The 25,014-nt window shown below is 38.8% G+C and overlaps 2 protein-coding genes across 2 annotated transcripts; both read right to left on the reverse strand.

Moving 5' to 3' along the window:
• Positions 1 to 859: 859 nt before the first annotated feature.
• On the reverse strand, positions 860 to 2,461 carry LOC148104307 (uncharacterized). Its single transcript, XM_087837627.1, has one exon. It carries the CDS (start codon positions 2,459 to 2,461, stop codon positions 941 to 943), a length of 1,521 nt encoding a protein of 506 aa, XP_087693753.1. The 3' UTR covers positions 860 to 940.
• An 8,218-nt stretch (positions 2,462 to 10,679) lies between these two features.
• Positions 10,680 to 14,385, reverse strand: LOC102779302 (uncharacterized). The gene is made up of 6 exons (XM_087837628.1): positions 12,447 to 14,385; positions 12,201 to 12,361; positions 11,890 to 12,122; positions 11,521 to 11,650; positions 11,349 to 11,446; positions 10,680 to 11,185 (listed from the first exon to the last, which is right to left on the reverse strand). The coding sequence occupies exons 1-6, from the start codon at positions 14,368 to 14,370 to the stop codon at positions 10,936 to 10,938; spliced, it is 2,796 nt and encodes a 931-aa protein (XP_087693754.1). The 5' UTR covers positions 14,371 to 14,385; the 3' UTR covers positions 10,680 to 10,935.
• Positions 14,386 to 25,014: the final 10,629 nt, after the last annotated feature.

Below are 25,014 nucleotides of genomic sequence, written 5' to 3' on the forward strand. Positions count from 1 at the left end.
AGGTTTGCCAATTATCTATGAAGCCCACATCATTTCTGGGACACCACTCAGACAGCCAGCAATTTAAGGAGAACATGCGGCTAAACATGTCACTCCTGGTCTGATTGGGGAGGGGACCAGAGAAAACTACAGAGTCCGACATTGTTTTGGCAAAGTTACACACCGATTCAATATTGATTTTAGTGACCTCCGATTGGCGTAACCGGGTGTCATTACTGCCGACGTGAATTATGATTTTACTGAATTTACGTTTACCCTTAGCCAGCAGTTTTAAATTTCCTTCAATTTCCTTCAATGTAAAATTACATTACTTCTCCCATGTTGGGTCCTTCTTGAGGATCACAGGGTTTCCCACCACTATAAGCAGGGACCTGGCTCTCGTCAAGGCTATGTTGAACCTCTTTTCATTTGACAGGAATCCAATATTGAAGTCTCTGTCCATCTTGACATAGTTGATGCTGCTACGGACGGTGGAGACCATAATGATCTTCCTCTCTTGGAGGATACACATGACTCTGTGACAAAGACAATTCATTCTTGAATGAAGACATTGATCAGACACATTTAAAATGCAGCCAATTGTGTTTATTATTAAAGTTTTGGGGAAATAGAAGGGGGGGGGGGATGGGGGGGGGGGGGTAAAGGAAAGGGATAGAAAGGAGGAAAGAGATAGAGGAGAGAAAACCCCAACAATCCCCTCTGAGCAAGCACTAGGTGCGACAGTGGATAGGAAAAACTCCCTTTAAAGGAAGAAACCTATGACAGAACCAGGCTCTAGAGGGGGCAGTCAACTGTCGGGACTGGTTGGGGGGTGAGGGTGAAAAGAGAGGGAGAGGGGGAAGGGGGATGGAACAGGTGTTAGGAGTTCAAGGGAGCTAGGGGAGGGAGAGGTGTCAAGGTGTCAGGAGAGAGGGAGAGGGCAGGAGAGGGGAGGTCAAAATTACGATGGAACAGAGGTGGAGGAAGACGAGGTGACATCAGCAGTGGAAAAAGTAGAAAGAGAAGAAAAAGCAGGAGTGTCCTTCCTCCAGAAGAAGCGGAAGCGTTTCTTCTTCTTTTCCAGGAGCTTTTCCACGAGAACCTTTTTCTCTAGGATCAGGGTTCTCAGCTGATCGATTGTTTCGGTATTCTCCTTCTCAAGTCTCCTGCATGTTTTCTCCACTTCTTCTAATTCGGCTTGTTTGTCTTTGAGCCTTTCTTTCAACTCATTAGATGTTTCCTCCTGCATTACCTTTGCCTCCTGCATCTCTGTATAACGCTCTTGTAATTTGTTGTGAGTGTCTTCTAACTGCTGACTTTTCCTCTCGGTTTCTTGAAGTTTGCACTGCAAGTCTTCATTTGTTTTCTTGAGCTGCTGCTTTAGCAGCTGCACCTCAGTGTTTTTACACTTCAAGGTGTTTGAAAGTTCCTCGAGTTTGGTGTTTTTTGTCAGCATGCCATTGAGCTGACTCTGCATCACTGAGCACTGTTTTTGCAGTTTCTCCTTCTCTCCTTCCATCTCAGTTGCTTTGTTGTTCATTTTCTTGTAAAGTTCTTGCAGCTTTTGGTTTTCTCTCTCAAAGTCCAGGAGTAAACGTTTGTCTTCTTTCTGCTTTATGTCCTGTTGTTCTTTCTCTTGAAGCAGCTCTTGATATTTCTGCTTGTGCACTGCAGTTTTATGAAGTTTTACTTCCAGGACTCTGCATTTTTCCTCCATTCTTTGGAGTTGGCACTGCATGTCTCTCTGGTTTATTTCCAGTTGTTCTTTTTCTTGAAGAATCTGGACATTTCTTTGCAGTGCTTTATCAAGCTTTGTTTTCAGCTCGCTTTCAAGCTTGCTTTCTTTCTGTTTGATTGGTTGTTGCTTTCTCTCTTGAAGCAATGCTCTGTATTTTATCCCCAAGTTTTGGAGTTCTATTTCCTGTCGTTTGTTCTCTTGGAGGATTTCTGTATTTTTTTGCAGAGCTTCATCAAGCTTTAATTGCAGCTCTCGATCCTTTTTGTCCTTGTCTTTCTCATTTTTCTTCTGCTGGAGGATTTCTTTGAGTTTTTCTATTGCTTTATCAAGCTTTGCTTTGAGCTCAAAGTTCCTTCCACGCACGTCTAGGAGTTCCATTTCTTTCTCCTTCTGAATATCTTCCTTTTCAAGAAGCTGGCTGAACAATTTATCTACTTCAGCAGTCTTTCTCTCATTTTCTTCTCTGAGGAAGATAATCTCCTTTTGTTGTTTTAAAAAACTCTCTGCCTGGGCCGGGTGTTGCTTGTTGTGCTTGTTCATGAGATTTTCCTCATGCATTTCTTCCAAGCACATCTTCTGAACTTGAATATTGTCTTCTTGAGCCAGAAGAGAAGAGCTGGGCTGTACTTTTTCTTTTCTTGTGTGTTTTTTCAGAGACATGTTGGAAAGTGTAAAAAGTTGCTCTGAAAAGGATCCAATTGTTTTGAAAGGTTTCTCTCTCGAACGTTTCAATGCTGCGAACATAAATGCTGTGAACAACGAACTAAAAGTTGTTGCTTCTCACCTCTACTTAAGGGTTTTAGGATCAAAGGATCAAAGTGGTGGTAAGATTCTAAATGGGTGTGATGTCACGATTCTGGAAGCCAAACAGGTTGTCACAGGACAACCCCCCCCCCCTCCCCACATGACTTGTGATGAGTTGCTAACATTTTGGTTGTTGTGATGATTCAAATTTGTTCAGTAAACTTTATCAAATTAACACATGTTGACATAAGCATATATTTGGATGTCATATCTTCTTATTAAATGTAGCTAATGTCCAATAAACTGAACTCTGGGACTTACCTAACAATAGTATTTCATATATTACTTCAACTCACTAATTTAATTAAAGGGTTTTGTATTAAATTATAACGGAATAAAAAACCACAATGCACATGTGCAAATAACACTAGCCAGCTGCTGCCACAAGAGGGTGATAAATTAAAGGTTCACAGAGAGATCTCTTTACTTTGGGACATTTAAACAATGTGTATTATTACATTTGATTAAACACGCACTGCTTTTCCTCCAGGCTTCTTAAACTCTTTCAAAGTTTCTCTTTTCAGTCTTTTTTCAGTCCAGTCCTTGTACCAAAAAGTTATCTCATGAAACTGGATGAATGGAGGACAAAAGAAGACGTTTCAGACCTAAACCCCCACTATCTACACCAGCTGAATAGCATCTGAAAATCACATCTTTAACAGACAGACAAAGTCCAGCAAAGTCTCCACACAGGACCTGAGAGATGCATCTGAACCTTCAGTTCACTCCAAGATCACACATGTGCAGGAGAACTGAGTGCTGCTGTTAGATTTAAAAGTGCTTTAAACATGATGATACTGTCTTTGTTAAACAGCAGAATAGGTTTATAAAGTATCATTAACAAAAAGTGGTGAAATAAATATCTCTAAATCCACTAAATGTAGACTTTTAAATTTTGGACAGTTTAGTATTACAGCTGCTGATTAAACAATAGAGACAGATGTGTAGTAAAACTTTTATTCAGTGTTTCAAGTCAAAAACAAACAGAGCAGAGATACAGAGAAAGTCTTTTGATGAAAAAATAAGATACTGAACGTTAAGTTTCCCCTAATCATGTGTGTGCAGCTGGGTGAACGAGGCTGTGTCGAGTGTTCAGACTGAGTAGAAATGCACTGTGCTTCTCCATTTACATCCTTTAGATCCAATCTTGATTCTTTTGCCCACTAAAATAATAAATCAGTACTTTTTTCTGTATGTAATATAATCTAGCGCACCCACAGTAACATTTTCCACCATATGACTGCACACTAAGGTCAGCACGGTGGTGCAGTGGTTGGTACTGTTGCCTCACAGCAAGAAAGTCGTGCATGTGAATCTGCTGGCTGCTGTTTGCATGTTGTGTTCTCTGAGGGTGCTCCGGCTCCCTCTCACAGTCCAACAACTTTCTTTTTTAGGTTAATTGTTGATTCTTTTGGGAATTACAATCATCTATTGGGAATGTGATCATGAGTGGTGAACTGTAAAGTGTGTACCCTGAGTTTTACCTTGTGAAAGCTGGGATAGTCTTCAAGCCATCTCCAGCAACCTTTAAGTGCTTAAGAGGAAGGAAGAAGGAAAGGAAGGAAGGATAACTACAGTTTATGATCTCAGCTGTGATTATTAAAGGTTTGTGCTTTCTAGACATTCCCAGTAATAGAAAGAGCAGAGGGGTGTGATACTTCATCACGACCAGAGGGAGGCACTGTGGAACCATCAAACAAAAGACCCCAGAGCTGATAAGGCAACATGCTGTCCATTACCACCAGGTATGAGGACACAAGGTAGGTGGCAAACTCATCTGATCCATCCTGCAGGTCCGCCTAAAGGAGTTGTACATCAAGTGGATGAATCCTGAAACAAAGACAAAGGATCAAATCGGAGACGCCATCATCATGGAACAGTTTCTCAAGGTTCTGAATCCTGATCTTCGGACGTGGATTAAGGAACGTAACCCAAAGACTTCCAAGGAAGCAGCAGAACTGGCTGAAGCTTTCTTAGCAGCTCGTCGACCATCAAAAGACTTCACACCAGTTACAGTTTTTCTCCATTGGTTTGGCTCATTTCTTGAAACAGAAATTACATTCTCAAAACTCTAAGATCATTTGGCAAAACACTCTTACAGTTTAGCACAACACTATAGCTCACCTGCAAAAGCTCATATCTCTTCCAAAACTGTTCACTCAGGCTTCAATCTAAATCCCTTTCTCATTTAAACAGTCAGTGTCTCCAAAATGGCAAAGATCCTTGTCCATAGCTTTGGCTCATTTCTCGACACAGATTGGACATTCTCATCATTCTTGGTGCTTTTGTCAAAATAAACCTGGATGGTTGATCACAACAACATGGTCCACCTGCAAAAGCTCATATCTCCCCTAAAACAGTTCAGTCATGTGTCAAAACTACATTTCTTTCTAATCTGAATAGTCATTGCCCCCAAAATGCATCGTCCCTTTGGCATTGTGTGAGTACTGCCATACAAAATGTTTAGATGTTTTGTCACTATGGCAGAGGACCAACAATATACAACAGAAAAGAGTAGCCTCCAAGGTTTGACATCACAGATTGCACTCACACTACCAAGGAAATGATAACCATTTTTTATTCACACGCAAAGAAAGTTTCATACATATGTAAAAAGAAAATGTACATTACAGTAGTAAATTGTATGAACACAAAATCAAAGAACAAGGACTTATTCAGTGGTCGCTGTACTCATTCTCCCGCTGCACAGTGACTGGAATACTACTCTAAACTGTATAAATTATGTAATTCCATAGTTTACAGTAATCTGTTCAATATATTTCTTGTCATATTTAGTATCAAAACATTCCACTAGTCCTCTCCACCTGCTAGTATAGACCTACCACTGTAGGCAGGTGCACACAAAATCTCTACAGTAAGTTATACATTTTTTGCCTCACACACAGTGCCCTGTCCTATACAACATATAATTCCATTATAGATTACATAGAGTACATACCTGTTTTCCCTGCGAAAGGTTTGGATAATGGAGGAGACTGTAGAGCGAGGCACATTAGGCTGCACTCGACAACCTGCCTCTGCCATTGTGAGGCCATGGTTTATGACATGGTCTATAATTGTGGCCCGAATTTCATTCGGGACAGCACAGTGTCTTCGTGCTCCTCGGCTTCCTCTTCCCCCTATTCCTCCACCACGCATTCTCAGTCCACCTCTTCTTCTTCTTCTTCTTCTTCTTCGTCCTCCTCTTCCTTGAAGAAGAACTTCCCCTTGTCCGTTTGCTTGGCCTTGCCTATCCATGTTCAGTGATCTGACTGGCTCTGGTCAAGCTCTATACATCTGTGTTTGGCAGCACACAATCATGGAACACACCTGTGTGTGACACCTAGTTTCACCTGACTGTCAATGACTGTCATCAGTTTATCAAATATTCAAAGAAATTCATATATGGTATTCATGGTATTATGTTCTTGACCAATTTTGACGATTGAACAGACGGTTGTGCATGCGAGTACTTATACAATGAAATCATGCTGACATGTTTTGGAGAGAATGATCATTAGACTGAGAATCAAGTAATCAGTTTAGATCTACAAGATCTATTCATTTGGAAAATGTGCTAAATGTGGGCTAACTGTATAACTGTAGGCTACTTGTACTTAATCATTTGCAAAGATGCACTGAGACAATTGAGACATGTACTAAGGCATTTGCCATTTGATAAAATGAATGAGAAATGCCATTCTGTTGTGAACATTTGCCAAGAGGTTTGGAGGTTTGTCCATGTTATTTTGAGAATGTAATTTCTGTTTCAAGAAATGAGCCAAACCAATGGAGAAAAACTGTAAGTCAAATTCCAACATGCCATTGAACAAGTTAGGTGGTGGCACTGACTTGAAAGTTAAGCACACAAGACAGAACTGGTATAACTCAGATCCTGCCAGATCTGAGACAAAAAATAAAACCCATGAAGCATGTCATTTGTGTGGTCAAATAGGTCATCTTAAAGCTCAGTGTACAACGATGTCAGTTAGTAAAAATTACATGTGTTCTGTTAGACAAACTGAAGTCAGTGAGAATCACAAAAATGAACTTGAATATCAGCAACATGAGCCATCAATTGGGGTATTTGTTGAAGACAAACCCTGTGTAGCTCTGTTAGATTCAGGAAGTAATCGCTCTCTGGTTAGACAAGACAGTCTTCCTATGGATGTGATCTTTTCAGGAGCAACAGTGGATGTGTGCTGTATTCATGGTGATAAGGTATCGTACCCAGTTGCTGAGGTTGTAATTGAAGTAGAAGGCCAGTGCTACACTCTTTCAGTGGGAGTGCTGCAAACCTTGCCTTATCAAGTGGTGTTGGGCTGTGATCTTCCAGTACTCACAGAGCTAATAGCCAAGCATTCCTGTCAGACTGAAATCGTTGAAAGTTTGTTGGCAGTCACAAGGTCAAAAGTTAAGGAGCAACAGGTTAATGCTTTGGGCTGGGATGAATTACCTTTTGCAAATGAGGATGTGCCATTGGACAAGTCTAGCACTCGTTCTAAACCAAAAAAAACCAAGAGACAGAGAAGACATGAAAAGGTGAAGGGAACAAGAGTAGCTGAACACATTTTAGATCCTTTAAAGACTGAGTCTCTCCCCAGTGCTAGTCAGGTTGCTAGGCTTCAGAAAGAGGATCTAACACTTAAACCATTGTTCTCTAAATGTGTTCCAGAGTCAACTAAAGTTGAGGGAAGGCAGGAAGTATTTGTGGTTAAGGGAGATTTGTTGTATCGCCGTAGCAAGATTGGTGAACAGTTGGTGATTCCCCCAGAGTTTGAGATCTACCATTTTGAAAATGAGTCATTCCATTCCCTGGGCAAGACATTTGGGACAATCTAAAATATTTTCTAGAATGATTCCCAGATTTTACTGGCCCCAACAGTTCAGTGATACGGTACAATACTGTAAAGTTTGCCCACAGTGCCAGTTAACAGCTCCAGGCAGGAAAGCAGATAGAGCTCCACTTATCAGAATGCCCATCATTGATACACCCTTTTCACGCATTGCCATGGACATTGTTGGCCCATTAGAACAGGGTAAAGCAGGTCTTAAGTACATACTTGTAGTTTGTGACTATGCCACAAAATATCCTGAAACCTTCCCCCTGAAGAAAATAAAGGCTCGTCAGATTGTTAACTGCCTGATTCAGTTGTTTTCCAGAGTAAGTATCCCAAAAGAAATCATCACAGATCAGGGGACCAACTTCTAAGATGCTCAAAGAAGTATACAGTTTGTTAGGGATTCAGGGTGTTAAGACCAGTCCCTATCACCCACAGACCGATGACCTTGTGGAGTGATTTAGCAAGACCTTAAAATCAATGCTCAGGAAATTTGTGAATGAAACAGGGTCAGATTGGGACCAATGGCTGCCATTTTTGTTATTTGCCTACCGAGAGGTTCCACAAAGTTCTACTGGGTTTTCACCATTCCAGCTACTTTATGGGCATCTACTGTCAGAGGTCCAATGGATGTTCTGAAAGAGCATCTACAGTTTACTTTGTATTTTGCTTTAGAAAACATGATGAGAAACAAAATACGAAATCATGTTTCTTAAATATGTGTAATGTGTATGTTTTGCAAATTTGCAGTACCATTCACTAGGAAAAAATAAACCCCTGCATGGTTAAAATCTTAAACTCTTAATATTTACTAAATCCACTTGTGGCTCTTACTATTAAGTACAAAGATTTTTTCAATTACTATGTGACATACATGTTTGTACGAATCTGTCATAGGCCCGAGGTGATTTCCACAAAGCAAAATGCATGTCCAACGTATTTATTCTGTTTATAATGTGTGAAAGGCTGCGATCAGAAATGGAAGTATTTAAAACTATAACAGTGTAAACTGCTGCTCGTTTTTTACCTTTGTATTTGTGGAAGAAATCAAAAATGTCTCTATATCTGTTCCTCAACCCTCCCCCCCCCCCCAAAAAAAAAACACACACACACACATAATTTAATGTAGCCTGGCTAAATTAACCAGCCCAGAACACAGATTATCTTTGGGGTTCTTTTAATCTGAATGATAAAGTAAGCGCTTACAAGAAAATAAAAAAAGCTGTAAAAATAAAGAAATAAAATTGTTACAGACAGTTCTTATCCAGTAACAGCTTTGTGAACTGGTAACCCACTGCTCCTGCAGGTTATTTCCCCAACTTTATCAGCATCTGGATCTCAAGGACGTCTAGCGTCATTTTGTGTCTGATATAAACGCATACAGAAATAAAACAAACTTAGCAGTGCAAAAATGACTGTAGTGGCTTCTCCTGCTAAGATACAGAGCCAAGATTAAACCGTTAACAAGGTACATTTTCCCTCTTACCCACAGAGATAGTATAATACAAGTGTGAAACTCAAATACATACAGTGCATTACCCCAAAAGAAACAGCGCCATCCAGTGGCATGTCCCATAATATCGACCTTCCACCTGGCTACATTACAGTTTTTCTCAGTTGCTTTGGTGCATTTCTCACAACAGAATTAAACTTTGCACCACTACTAAGGCTCTTCTCAAAACAATTAGTGCAAACTGCAAAACATGGTGGATAACTTGCAAAAGTGAGTCACTTCATCAAAAAGAAAAGTCAGTTGTTCAAAATAAGTAGTCAATGCTTCAAAAGCAAGTCCCTTAATCAAAACAGATAATATATTCATCAAAAGCAAGTACTTATATCAATCAAAGTGTCAGGGCTGTCACAATTACAAGTCATAACACCAGCACCTTTGGTCACAAAATCAAATGGTTTGAACATGTTCTCATTGTGACGGATTTCTTTGTAGGTGCTTCCCAATGACATGTCAAGTCTGGACAGCATGCATGGCATGTTGAAAACCATAAATTGTAAAGGAAAATCAAGACACTTCATATGCACTCTTGATAATATTCAATTGAAACTGTTCACAGCATTGTGCAACTGGGGAAATACAGTAAATCAAACATTTTACAGCAAACACAAACTCACTTAGACAGTAAACCTTACTGCAGTAGTTATGAAACAAAAACAAACAAACTGAAAAACAGACACTGCTGCATATCAATCATTGATATCTAGACGCTCCCGTCTGTCTGCCCACAAATTTGCATCAACATCACAGCGAATGTCAGCTCTATCGATGCATCGGGGAAAGTATCTTCTGGAGTGTCGAATCCACCTTCTGCAGGACTCTGCTGAATCCATAGCTGCTAGCAGGGTCATTTGGGTATGTGGATGCCTGTCATATACCTTCCACCTCCAGGAAGAGAAAAACTCCTCAATTGGATTTAGGAATGGAGTGTAAGGAGGAAGAAACTCCATAAGCATCCTGTCGTGTGCTGCAAACCACTGCCTGACTACAGCAGAGTGATGGAAGCTAACATTATCCCAAACCACTACATACATTGTCCGATTGGTTCACCAAGGTTCACCTGAGAAAAGTAATTTATGGAGATTTTCATGGAAACTCCTTAAAAATAGGGTTTTCAAAATGGGTGTACAAATTGTTTGACAAGATGTTCAACAATTTTGAGTGCACTGACATAAGCAATGAAATGAAGACTATTAGTTGTAAGGACAATGACTATTCAGCCGGTACAAGTATAAATAATTGTGACATTCATGATAAAAGCAAGGAGATAGTGATGAATAGCAAGTCAAAAGTGACCATTCTTTAGATATTTGTACTTACTCAACGGCTTCATGTCCAAAGGCATTTGCCATTGGACAAAATGAACATGAAACCGCCACAAGGTTGTGCCAAAACGACTACATGTTGTGGAGGTTGAACTAACTATTGTGCAAAGTTTAATTCTGTTGTGAGAAATGCACCAAAGCAACTGAGAAAAACTGTAACATTACAATAAAGATTAACTGAATAAAAATATAATGGTATTTTTTCTAGACCTAGACCTCTGTTTGCTACCGATCTTACCAAGTTCCACTCTTTAAGTACACCTCATTGTTTCTTCTTGTTTCTTAATGAATGTATGAATGAATTAGAAACTACAACCTAAAAGATAACAGAATAACAAAAGTAGCATAACTGTGTGTAAATACAGTACACAACCTCAAAAAAACAAAATTAAAATAAAGAGACTCAAACAATTGTAATTCTAATCTATTTCTTTCATGCTTTTAAAAATCAATAACTACTTTTTTTTTTTAAAACATCAGGCACTTGTTTCACACAAGACAGTATAAATCATACTGTGTCTAAAATCCATTGACAATCCATGAAGGCACAAATCTAACTTCAAGTTGGTGAATTATTAGTGCTGGTGAAATGTAGAGATGTGTGAGGAACAGCAACTATGTGCAAACATGTGGATCACCACAGCAGATCAGTGTCTTCTGTCGTGATGTCTTAAGAACTAACAGAGCAGCAGGAGGCACACCGACATGACATCTCTGCTACCACTGGCAGTTATTATTTTATTTTTTATGGCTGCTGACAACTTTGACTTCACTAGGTTGAGACTCTTGAACGGGGACACCCAAGGACTCCTCCGTGCTTTTAGATGGCATCATCAAAACTGTGCTAATATCCTCGCTGTCTTCTCTTTGAAACATTTCCTTTAATGGTGTCTCTAAATTCCAGCCTTGGTTTTTTGCAAATGTGTGAATACTCCCAAAGAGATCAGGAAACAATGCCAGAACATCATTTTGAGCTGCTTCCTTGGCACTGTGAACAAGGAAGGTTTTATTACTGTATGGTAGATAAGACAAGCAAAGTTCTAGATAGATAGATAGATAAACAGACAGACAGACAGATAGACAGATAGATAGATAGATAGATAGATAGATAGATAGATAGATAGAGTCACTAGTCATTTAGTTTAACTCACTAATGCTCATGGAGATTGCGTATAAAGCGTAGTAATCCCAACGTGTTTTCAGTGTAGGGCTTTTTACCTTCCAATTTCTGAACCAGCTCTTGTGGAAACTGCAACAACAAAATCATTGGTTATGAAGTGGATTTTAGGAATATAGACATTTGATATTTGATGTTACAGTCACCTTATTCTTCCACTGCTTAAAGGATCCGTCTACAGCACATTTTTCTAGAGAATCAATCAGCTCCTGTTCAGCCTTTCTATAGTTTGCGACATCGTCTCTGTTACCGATCTTTCTCAAGTATTCAGTTTTCCTGGAAAGGAAATTATTAAAAATAAATATAAACAATAATAAATAAATACAAAAAAGCAGGAGAAGTATGTAATAAAAGGATTTAGAATTAGCAGAACATTTTAGCATTAATGCTTAACTAGGTTGATCCGGGATGATCAGTTTGTTCTAACATGAACATCTGTATCCCTCTTTGACAGGCAGAAACCAAGAATCATAAAAAAAAAATGTTTTTTTAATAATTGTCAATAATTCCCTCACTTTTCAGAAGTCCAGAAGAAGGGATGGTTTAAGCAATCTTCTACTTTGGGTCTGTCCTTTGGCTCTTTGTTGATCATCCACTCGATGAGATCTTTTGCCACCTCATCTTGAATGTGATCCAAACTGTACTTCCCTTTGTAAATGTTTGACTCACATTTAAAGGATTTAAAGTCCAAGTCACCAAATGGATGGTGGCCTCCAGAGAGGATATAATAGATCAGCATCCCGGCCACCTTAACATTAACACATCAGTTTAGGTATTTTTTAACAAGGCATCCTTTAGTTAATCAAGTTTATATAGCAGACTTTACCTGGATATCTGTGCTTGACTTGTATGATGCAGATTTTGCTGCTAAAGTCTCTCGGGCCATCCAGCATTTGGTTCCTGCACTGCGTGTACGTAAAGTTGTTTGGCCTTTGAGTAAGCGTCTGCTTATGCCAAAATCAGCTAATCTTGCTCTCCCAGTAACATCTGCAGGAGGAATGATATGAAATAAAATCATATCTGGTAATCATAAATTAAAATGTTTTTGTCTTGAATTTCAAACATGTCTTACCAATCAAAACGTTCTGGGGTTTGAGATCTCGGTGGAGAATTTTAGGATTTTGACAGTGAAGCACCTTTAGACTTTCAAGAACTTGTTTGACAAGTTTCTTTAACATCAGTGGGTCATGGTCATCATTCTTGATATATTCTTCCAAGGTGTATTCACAAAGTTGCAGACAAAGATATCCAAAGTTCTCATCCTCTGCAGCATCAACATATCGTACGATATAAGGATGATCGAGTTCTGGATGTCGTAGAATTACTTCTTCATTCTTCAGCTCGTCATAGTTGCTTTTAGACATTCTCTTAATGGCAACTTCTGTGCCGTCCTCTCTCAGCCCCAAAAAGACTTCAGTACCATCGCTTCCCTTCGCTATTCTGAATTCTGCATCATTCACATAAATAATGCTTCTGATTCTGGATATTTTACTGTCATCTGAGCCAGCAAACATCTCCAGTTTGTCCTTCCACCTCTTGCTGACTGGATCCCAGTTTAGTTTTTCTGATTTTTCATTGGTGCTGTATTCAAAAGGCTTTACATTTGAAGTTGATTCTAAAACAGGAACTTTTGTTGTTGGGTCAGTTGCTGCAGTGGAAACTTCAGCATTTGGGTCTTCTTGCTTTTGTGTCTTTTCCTTCTTTTTCTTCTTCCTTTTCTTTTTCTTCTTGGATACAGACGATGCTGTGTTTCCCTCACATTCTGAGTTTGGTTTGCTCAGATATTCTTTCAGACTTCTCAGCACCTCTTTCAGCTTTTCATTCATTTTCATGTCAGCTGATGTCAGTATGTCCTCGGGCACTGAAGTTACACTCACTGATGTAAAAATGTTAGCTGCCTGTTCGATTAACCGTAGGTTTGCCAATATACCGTATGTATAGACCCTGATGTTAGTCGGGAGCTTCTCATTTACAAAAGGGGCAACTGTTCTGCATAACTTCTCGAAAAAGTCTAAGTCCCAGTCCTTTGTGCCTTTTGTTTTCTGTGTTATCACATACAGTGTTTGTAACACTGCTTCACAAACACTACTGTCTTTTGAGTCAAGCTGTTTCAGTAGTTGTGGAACTACAGCTACTGCATGCTCATTTGTTATGTCATCCATTGTACAGAAAACTGCATTTAAACTTTGAACTGCCAGCTTTACATGTGTCTTAGGGATGTTTGGAAAACGACTGGCTGCACCTGCAATATAAGTATTCACATTTCCAGTTTCCTTTAGCCATTTAATACACGCCTGGCAGTATTTATCTGTACCTGGCCCTGTAACAGTAAAGAGAAGTTCAATCATGGTTACATGGTCCTGAGGATCTTCCAACAGCATCTGACTGTTAAAATTTCTGAACACTTCTTCAGGTGTTTTTTCAGGAATAGCAATTCTAGCATCCAAAAAATATCTGAGTTTGGAACAGAATTCATTTCCTTTGGATGCAATTTTATGAATCATCTCAGATAATCTTTTGTTGTGAACAGAATGCTCAGGATGAGTTATAGGTAAGAGTGTTACCGGTGCACCAGCAGAGAGGAGCATGTTTACGACATCTTCTCTGTCATTGTTGGCAGCAGTAAGCAGTGGTGTGAAAATATGGCATCCATTTAAATCAGCTTTTGCTTCTAGAAGTTTTTCCACAAAAAAAAGTGGAGCTTTGGAAAGTGAGACATAATGCAAAGGTGTCCAGCCATATTGAGAAGGTTTATTTGGGTCTGCACCTTGTTTCAAGAGATAAGTACATAAATCTCTGTTGTGTTTTACAACAGCAGCAATCAATGGTGTTATGCATTGACTCCACTCTCTAGAAGGGTAAAGTCCATTAATGTCATTGTCCCTCAGTAATTTCTTGAGCTTTTTGCAGTTATTGTTAAATATACACTGTACTACATGATGTGTGTCTGTTGGTTGGGCGAGTGTCAGTTGAAACTGTGCCATTGGAAAATTCATTTCTTTGCTTGCCTGTGGAAGAGAGAAAGAATTAATATTAGCAAAGTGATACTGAATTTGGTTCTGCTTTAAACTTGGTTTCAGAAACCTAAACAAAATTCTGCGCAAAAATATCAACTTGGAATAGAGAGCAACAGATTTGGACACAAATAATAAATGCAATATTATCCATCCATCTTCTTCCGCTTATATGGGGCTGGGTCATGAGGGCAGCAGACTATGTAATGTTATATTACAATATAAAGTAGTGCATTTGTATTTGGAGACAATTTACACGGGTTCTTAATCGCAAAATTCCTAAGATACTGAAGTATATTCTTAACAACGATATCTTAGACCATACCACTTAAACTTTGAACTTCCTTGTTGAACAAAGTGAACAAACATAACCCAACCCAAACATTGCAAATGGGATCAAATTACAACCCAACACTCCCCGTTAGCTCAGTGCTTTTCTTAAGCAAGCAGAGATTATTTTACAATACTTTTGTATATATATATATATATATATATATATATATATATATATATATATATATATATATATATATACATACATACATATATGTAAGAAGCCCTAGTTATTGGCGCCGGTACAATCGACCTGACTGAGCATGTGACCCACATGCTGTAAGGCTATAGAAGAGCCCGGAAACAAATCCACCCCAATGCCCCCTGCTCTCTCCCAGTTTTTTCAGTATTTTCTCAATAAGGCTAAAAAAAACAACAACTTAAACAACAATCAGAGGATTGTAAGGAAATGAACTTACAGCGTCGACGTAAAGTACAGCTGTTACATTTAGGTCAAGGTCTCAGATATCTTCTGGCTCCTCCCATTTATACAACACATACAGCAAAATTGTTATATAGGGAGTGGGAGGGGTTGAGTTTATGTCAGGATACAAGATGTTATTGTACTGCTGCTGCCAACCTAGCCTGAAGGTTAATGATTTATTCCTTACAGCGGTATTATCAAATATGAAGATTTTGCTGACAGCAAACATCCTGCTACAGTTGGTAACATGTTTTTCAAAGAGTAAACCTCCAATGTTCTGTAATGGTCCCTTGGCCTTGTACTCAGGGTTTTGAGTTTTGGGGATGATGAGGGGGTTTCTAGTTTGTGTTTTTTATAATCTTGTATTTTGGTCCTTTATTCTTTATTGTTATAGCCTTGTGGTTACAGAGTTTTATTTAGTTTCTTGGTGCTTATTATGATCCTGTATTCCGTGTCTTTTGTTCTCTGCTTGCTTTAGTTGTTAGATTTGTCTCTTCCTTTTATATTTCCATTCTGTTAATTTTCTCTTGTTTCTCTTGTTTCTCTTGTCTGTTTCAAGTTTGTGTGTCTTAATCCAGGTTTCAGTCTTAGTTATTTCCTGTGTTATTCTGAAAGTCTTGTGTCTCGTGTGCTTTGTGTTCAATTCTACTTTCCCGGTTTCTTTATTTTAGTTTCAACTGTCTTCTCACCTGTTGGCTGTTTGTGTGTCTTATATATTGTCTCAATCTTCCCTTGCCTTTGTTGTGCAACTGATTAATGATCAGCTGATCGGCTTTTCTGTCGCGAGTCCATCTCTCTTCTTAGTTTTTGGCCCACTTCTCACCAGAAAGAGGAAACCAGCGGCTGAACAACAGCAGTACTATTAAGCTTGATAAGCTGTTGTTAGAATTTATTTGTTATTACTTTCTACACCAGGAGCCTTTTCTACGTAGCTGACGCTGGTAGCTGTGCAGGGGCGGATCTAGCAAAGTTTAGCCAGGGGGGCCGATAGGGCATGAACAGGGAAAAGGGGGCACAAAGAAATACTTTTCTTTCTTATTCTCATTTAAAATGTCTAGCTTTTAATAAATAATTATCTGACTCTTACACCCAAAGTTGTAATCTTGTGTAAAATATATAGAAGTCCATTACTGTATATAGTAACTGTTAAGTCTAATATACCCTAGTAAGCTATAGTACTTTTTCCTTTGGGAAGATACCATCTGTGCAGTCTGCAATTCTGTTGAAGGAAGATGTTGAATCTATTTAATTATTCTTGAAAAATAATTTATTTCTGTGCATTTTTCCCCAATTATCAAATTAAATTTGATTACATTGATTAAGCATCATGAGGTGGAGGGTGGTTCCCTATTTTTTTTTTTTTTGCTGGGAGTTTGCAACCCTATTAGTTAGGTTGCTTAATATTTCTGCTAAGTACTCTTTAAAATACCAGAATAGGAAGGATGGAGTAGGTTTAAGTTTATTAGATTGATCAGTATTGCTGAACTATGAAATATTTTGGGCGCAGTGTATTTTTTACATACAGGTATAACAGAATAGCTTTAGTGTTGTTATTTATTTAAACTTGAGTGTAAACTTATACAAAATGCAGCAAGATATTAAAAAAAAACGTTTTATTGATTAAAAAACACACTATATCGGATTCATATCGGTATTGGCAGATATCCAAATTTATGATATCGGTATCGGTATCGGACATAAAAAAGTGGTATCATGCCATCTCTAGTTGAAATCCAGAGGACCTCCGTGTACAGGCTATTTATAGTCCAAGTGTGGTAGTTGTGGATGTCTTTTCAACGTCATGTTTTTATACTGCTTCCATCGGCTCTGTAGAAACTCCACCCTCTGGAGGGCATGTTTTCTCTACATATACAGTGTGAAGGAATGCAGAGTGATCAGCAGAGATGTCCGAGATGGCGCGGGCTCTTGAAATAAAACAAAAGTGAGCAGCTGAACGGTGGCTTGGAGCAGAAATGTCCCCAGCTCCTCACAGTCACTCCACAAAATATCAACAAAGACTGTTGAGCAGATGGTCATTCATACATACACACCTACACAAACTTCTTGTACTTTCTGTCGCAACTTCTATCAATCCAGCTGATCACAAACCCATTCACTTCCTTTTTAAACCTATTAAACATATTGTATTACTTTTAAAAGGACTCCCAAACCTTTTCTAAGTACTAAAATCATTATTTTACATTTTAACATGGAATTCAACATTTTTAATTTCATGTAATTATAATAGCATTCATACACAGCAAATCCAGCATGTCCAAATTAACACTGTCAGATTTGATTTCAACACTATTAAAGTGTCTATATGGGTCCACACCAGAGAGTGTTAATTTAACTCTTTTTGGAGAGTTGGTACGTCAACTCTGATTTAGTGTTAAACAACAAATCTGTCTGGAGTTGATAATTTAACACTTACTAATGCTAACTAGGTGTTAAGAGTTTATATATTAACTCTCAAAGAGTATTTTAGTTTAACTACGTAAGAGTTATCTTCTAATTAATCCTAAAAAGCGGGAATTTTACTGTTCTGAACTTCTAGAAATTTCTTTTGAAAATACCATTTACTAAAAAGACGCAATGGTTTTTGAAAAACATTTATTCTGAACTGTGCACAAGAATTTCAAAACATTTTCTGAAAGATGTAACAGTGTACATGTTCTCACTTTCATTAGAATTTTGTTTATCAAAAGGTCTGACATAGGTGAGCTGGTAAATGCAAATAACAGCATTCTCATCACTTATTTCTTCAATACAATATGCATGTCCTTCATTCATCACTTTGTGGAACTTCAACACACTTCTGCTCTCCCCCATATTCCATCTTCATATTCACAGCATATTCTGTGTGGAGATTGAATAAAAATTAGTTGACATTAATTAATGACACAAATAATCAGGTAATAATCCGCTCAATTGCAGCACAGTAAAAAAAAAAAAAGGAATCCTTTTTGAGCCATTACTTGTGTAAAGTATTTTCCCAAAAGACAAGGACACAGACAACAGGTAATACTGAACTAATTTTAAAATGTCAACCTTTTTCATTTTTACCTAAACCGTGTGCACAAAAGTCTGGAGGGATCTAAATGCTAACGTAGAACCCAGTCAGGACATCTGCTACTGCTGTTTGCTCGTTTTTGTTTTTGTTTTTTTTAATGGGAGATCGTTTTCAGGCTTCAAGTAGCACCATTATACCAACATTTCACATTCTAGACATTGTTTTTTGTGTATTTGACCAAAAATCTGACTGAAAATTCACATGCAAGCTTTTTTTCAAGGCTGTGGTATTTGCCCGCAAACAATACCTTTCAGCTAGCTAAAACAGAATATTATGCTATCACAGAGCAACATGGCTAATGCCTTTCACACAGCTTTGTCTCAACTCCAAAGAGCCACAGAAGTAAAAGCTAATAATAATAATTGAAACAATCTTTGAAAAAATGACTTACCAACCATGGCAAACAACTCAAATATGTAGAGCAAAATGTTTTGAAACGGCTTCACTTCAGCTTCGATTGGAGCCTATGGTGCTGGGGGCGGAGTCTGTGAATTTACTCTATTGGTGTCATAGCCCCTGTAGGAGTTCAGAGTTAAGAAGTCAAGAGTTAATGTTTCCATTGTAACACCTCCAGATTTGACATAGAAACACTCATTTTTAACACTCGATTTTAACTACTATCATTTTACACCTCAGAGTTACATTAAAAGAATGTGACTCTACTTAGAGTAAAATTAACTCTACTTTTGCAAGAAGACTACTAACACCAAAACATTTAACACTTTTGAATTTGCTGTGTAGATGGCCTTACCCAAAACTCCTTAGAACAGGTGTACAGAGTGTAATTTAATAGTTTAAATACAGTTTTTGGTACAATAAGTAAAACACCAAATGAGCCTGAACTGGCTATAGTTCTCCAGCACTGATATCTGGGAAGGAGTTGCTAACATGTGTGAACATAGGGATCCTTTTACACATGAAGACTTTAAAACACAGCTAAGGCTGTCAGTGTTTCTAAGTTATTAGTTGTGCTTCCATGAATCTTTCAGTGTGGCAGCCTGAGAAGAATTTAAAATTCTGAAAAAATTAACAAACTCAGATTAAAAAATAAAATGAACTTCTTCTTCTTTCAACTGCTTCCATTAGCATAAAAAGAGCAAAAGGGTGCAGAACAAGTGGACTTCAGCATCTAGCCAGGAATACAAAAGAGGAGTGAGAGGAGCATAAAGAGGACAATCTTTTTAAGTAGCAGGTCGTTTCAGATGCAACGTTTCCATCAGCTCAACAAACATCAGCAAACACAATCTTTGTGTGCAGTGTGCTGCTAGCGAAAGGTCCAGCTGCTGTTTTTCACAGGGAGAGAATAGAAAGAGAGTTAACTTCACTCAGAGATGGAGAAAGATAAGAAAGACAGGAGAGCAAAGGAAGAAGAGAGGTTCGATTTAAAGGTAAGGACTGCTGAGTGGGATTTGACAAACTGGAAATTTAAAGATGAAATGTAAGTCCTCACGTTTTAAAATCACATATTGGATCTGTACATGTGACATTACATTTTTCTATATATTGAAAAGTGCTGCAAAACAAACTAAGCTACACTAACTATAAAGGTTGCATGAAAATAATCTACAGTTCAGTACAGGATAAACTGGCTTGCAGCTCGTAGTTTAAAATAAAGCAGTGTGTGTGACTGGTGCACAGTGGCTGTGGTGCTCATGGTGAGAGTTGGGTCACATCAAGTGCAGCTGAGATGATTTTGAAGTGAAGCTGACGATGCTTAGATTTATTCACTGAATACCGATTATACTGTTTAGTATAAACACAAGATAAACAGTGTGCTGTCAGTGTAGATGATGGAAATCAGCCAGGACAACTCATAAAACACCTGCTTACAGTAAACCTCAGAGCACCAGCAGCCCAGATCAGCTGATCACAGCCTGTATACAAAGAAAATCTGCTGGAACACTCAATAGAAATTGCGATTCTCTTTCCATTTTTGAGCCACTACGACCGATGTTAGAGTTCCCCCACCTGCTGAATCCCACTTTAACCAGTTCATTACTTATTTTCTGTTTAGAGTCGCTCTCTACAATGTAGAGATATTTTAAAATTGTCTTCTTTTTCTCTGCTGATGTTCTACCAAGCTGATTCAAGCTGAGTATATTTATTAGAATTAAAATTTAAAGAAGTAAAGTTTATATTCTGATGTATTAATGCTACTTTAATAATACATTAATATAACACAAGGTTCAATTAACTTTGCACAAAAATAGCTGGTAGAAAAATCCTCCAAGACCCGCCCCCTGGAAGAGCCCTGCCCCATAGGAAAGAGGTCCAAGCCCCCCCAGATACCCAGCACTTGCTGACAGCAAGTGCTTCAAAAACAGCACTTAGTTCTCCAGCAAACTGAATGTAAATTGATGATTTTGAAGGGAAATTCTCTTTCTTTCTGTTATTTAAACCAGTTTACAGAAGGATGGCAGGATCACATCATATATGCAGTACTGTGCAAAAGTCTTTAGCCAGGTGTAATTGATTTATTAAAACACAGAAATACAGCATATAATGAATGTTTGCAATTCTAAGGAGCTTCAAAGTCAATGATTAGCATGATCAACTTTACTGTTGACAGCCACCCTTGCAGTGAGATCATTTCTGATTCAGTGAAAAGTAGATGAATCAGCTGATGGTTCAGATGCATCTCTCAGGTCCTGTGTGGAGACTTTGCTAGACTTCTGTCTGTTTCTTAAAGACATGACTTTCAGATGCTATTCAGCTGGTGTAGATAGTGGGGGTTTAGGTCTGAAACATCTTCTTTTGTCCTCCATTCATCCAGTTTCACGAGATATTTTTTTGGTACAAGGACTGGACTGAAAAAAGACTGAAAAGAAAAACTTTGACAGAGCTTCAGAAATTCTGGAGGAAAATCAGTGCTTGTTTAATCAAATGTAATAATACACATTGACCAAAATGTCGTAAAGCGATCTCTCTGCTTTCTTATTAAACAGCTTCTGTCATAAAGCTTTGCAGCCAACCTTTACTTCGTCACCATCTTGTGGCAGCAGCTGACTACTGTTATTTGCACATGAGCATTGTGGTTTTCTGTTCCATTATATTTTAAAGCAAACTCCTTGAACTGATTAGTGGATTGAAGTACTATATGAAATATTAGTGTTAGGTAAGTCCCCCATTTCAGTTTATTAAACTTTGATTTTGCTGACATGTCCTGGAGATTTACACTGACAGCAGGTCAGCATTACATCATTATGTTTGAGAGGCTGATGGAGGTGTAAACTCCCTCCACTACGCTGTTTATTGGACATTAGCTACATTTAAGCACAGTTTTCTAATTTGTCTGAATATTTGAGCTGAATCAGTTTTCAATGTGTAAGTTGTAGATTTGTTCCCTCTGTGGAGTCCACAGCTCCATGCAGTCAGTTTAGCTGACTTTCTTGAGGCGCTGAGGGGAGTTTGAGTGCATTACAGCAGACTGATCTTCTCTGTTATTGTTGTGTTTCCAGTGTGAGTGCACAGAAGGATCTCACAGATCAACATGTGGGCCCTGACACTCCAGCCACCTCTGCTGCACCAGCCTCACCTCCAGCTGAGGCTCAGAGGAACAAAACAAAGAAGGCTTCCTGGTGGCGCATGAAGTCTGAGGATGGTCTGGAGAAGGACTCAGCAGGTCCGAACCCTCCAGTCTCAGCTGTACCTGACAAAGAAGCCGTGACACGTGTAACATTCCTGCCACCTTCTGCTACAGATCTGAGGTATGAGTTCCTTTTACTGTGTTCCTGTTTAAAGCTGATTTATTGCTTTGTGTTTCTTCTCCAGTAAATTCATCACTGTGACTGCACTGTTTGTGTCTTTCTATCACGGTAACATCAGCACTGACAAATGTGAAGTCAAGGACGTTCGTGTCCAGACAGAGCTTTCATGTTCTCCCAACTCGCTGCTGTTTTTCTGCACGGTACGTTCTACAGAGCCGAGTGTGACACGTGAACAGCTGTTATAGCAACACGTGGAGTCTGAATGTTAGGATTGACACTCAAATTCTCATTATGTCATCCATTTTGGTTGAACTAACTGGTGATGTGTTCCTCAAAGAAAAGGGTGACCTTCGATGATGAGCCGCTCTGTCCTGAAGTCCCTGAGAGAGATGAGCCAGTTTCCAGGCCGTCTACCCCAGTGGGGAGCCAGAGGGCTACGTTGGACACAGAGTATGGATGCCACTCAACTGAATATGAAGCCAGTGTTCAGACGAATATCAGGTTAAAGTCAGTGATTTGAAGAACAACAGAGGAAAATGCTCTGATTTGCATCCTCTTTGTGCTCGTGTTTAAGATTGCCTAACCTGAAGCATACATGCTACATGGGCCCCGCTTTGCAAACTCTCTGTGGTAGGACTCGACTTAAGCGGTTAAAGAAGTGCAGGAGACAAATGCTGTCCAGTGTAGCGAGTGATTTATTCACCATTTTGTGACCAAACAATATTTACAAAAAATAAATAAACTCAACTCCATAGTTAACTCAGGACAAATAAACATAACTGAACTGAAATCAACAGAAACTAAGGCCAAAATGCAGACAGCTACACTGACCTGGTCCTTTCTTCCCTGAACACCCGCGTTCATCTGCTTAAATAGTCAATTCACCCTGGACTATTCCATTTGGTAGGTAAGGCAAACATTTCAATATTCAAATGTATACTGCTATCTTTCCTAGCAATAAAACTCTGCGCTGTATAGTCAATACATATTACAACAAATCCATTTCTATATAAACAAACTCTAAAATCAACTTTATTAAATTACAAAGATTCTCCCCCTTCTTCTCCTGGTCTCTTCCTGTGACCTCAGATTAACCAGGAAGTTATAAATACAGGACGTAAAACTACATTTCTTCTCTTTGTTCCTGGAACACAGGTAAGTAAGGTGAGTTCAAACTAAACCAATTAACAGTTGAAATAAATAACATGTTAACTTGGCAAACTTGCAAGAATTGATTTAAACCGAGATGTTATGTTACATAATCTGTAAAAGTGCAAAACATAAACAAACCCAGGATAGTAGATGTTTGCCTGGTGCAGACTACATATGAGATGGTGCTAAATCAAAACAAGAATGTTAACTAAGGATATGGTCAAGTGGTATTCTCACCCACTTTGTCACACTCTCCTCACACTGAGAGTCTTTACTGAGGAGCTCTGCAGCCAGCTGCAGCTGTGGAGGTTTCACCGAGAGTGCCAGCTCATCGGGTACAGTGCAGACACCGTCGCTCTTTGGTTTCTCCACCAAATTTGCTGATCAATGTGAAACACAAGCTAACTTTGTGTCTGCTTCACTTCTGTTTGTGGACATCAAAGTGAGCCGCTTCAACAACGACAGCTGGCACAAAAGCTCTGTCCTGACTGCTTTTAAAAACACAGTCACTAAGTTTCATCCAGAGTTTGACAATGACGATCAGAAAGTGAGCAGCTGTCTTTTTGCACTACGCAGCACACTCATCTCTGTTTGTACATTTGCACCTGAAACTGTGTTTTGTTCTGTGTGTGTCTGTGTGCAGGATGCCCACGAGTTCCTCGTCTGTGCTCTGGACGTGCTCCAGTGTGAGCTCTCTAAGCTGCAGGCAGAAGCAGCTGCCTTTCACAAACCTTCAATCTGTCCAGTTAGAGCTCACAATGGCTTCACATTGTTGAGCATGCAGTTGTCTGTAATCCCGGAGTGGTGAGCTCGGACACTATGCTTGACATTTGCTCAGAGAGGACAAAACAACACTAAAGCACGAAAGTCTGTGGTTGTGAATGTTTGCAATTTATTGTTAGATCAAGTATCATGTTTCACACACTTTATACAGTCACAACGTTGTACAAACCTTTTTGCCAACTTCTCAAAAGATTTAAAACAAATGTTATTATTTATGCATCTACAATGTGCATATGACTGATGAATGACGAAACGTTTCTCCCACTGAAAACGCTACGTCCAGATGAACAGAATCAACCTTTTGGGATTTACTTACCTGGATAACTGAGCATGCATCAAGACATATAATGTACTTACACTTTTAGATGTGGAAAGTCATGCATCTTTCATGTTTGGATATGTGCTTGTTTTCTTCAAGACTGGCAACCAAAGATATCCCGCTCAGGTGCACCTATGGATGTTCTAAAGTTAAATAATTAAAGTTAAAACAATTTCAATGTCAATTAACATGCTCAATTGTTAAAGCAAAATATAAAGTTTCTCATTTTTAATTTTTATTAAAATGAATGTATTTAGACAGACCCAGCACACACTGGAGAGATTATATCTCTTGGCTGGCCTTCGAACGCCAAAGTGTTCCCAGAACTGGATATGTCTAACCTTATATGGTCTTGGTGGCCTGTCTGGGGCTCTGGGTTATCTTTGCAAGAAAATTGGCCATTTCCTTGATTATGCTTATCATGATTTTTGTTTGTTTGATCTTTTTCATGTGTTAATGATGCATTATCTTGAAAGGATACTTTCATTTCTGTTTATAGATTAGTTTCCACACAGAAATGGAAGAACTGAGGCAGCAAATGCAAAAGAAAGTCTGTGCTTTCTGGGAGGCACTTCTATATGTGGAGCTTTATTTGAAATGGGTCTAGTTTGTTAACAGGAAATCCACCATTACATGGGCAGGAAATGCTATCAGACAAAGAAACAAGACACATAAGGGAAACAGATGCTGATAACATTACAGCTGCAACATCATGCAAGTTTTCTCACAAGGAGAGAGCAACAGCCTCACTGACACAGTTATGTCTCTTCCTGATATCCACAATAAACAAAAATTTCAAATAAAACACTTTTTTCCAGAATATACTGCTGCTGCC

The sequence above is a fragment of the Neolamprologus brichardi genome, chromosome 3, assembly GCF_056152115.1.
Source record: "Neolamprologus brichardi isolate AB-2024 chromosome 3, ASM5615211v1, whole genome shotgun sequence".
NCBI lineage: Eukaryota > Metazoa > Chordata > Actinopteri > Cichliformes > Cichlidae > Neolamprologus > Neolamprologus brichardi.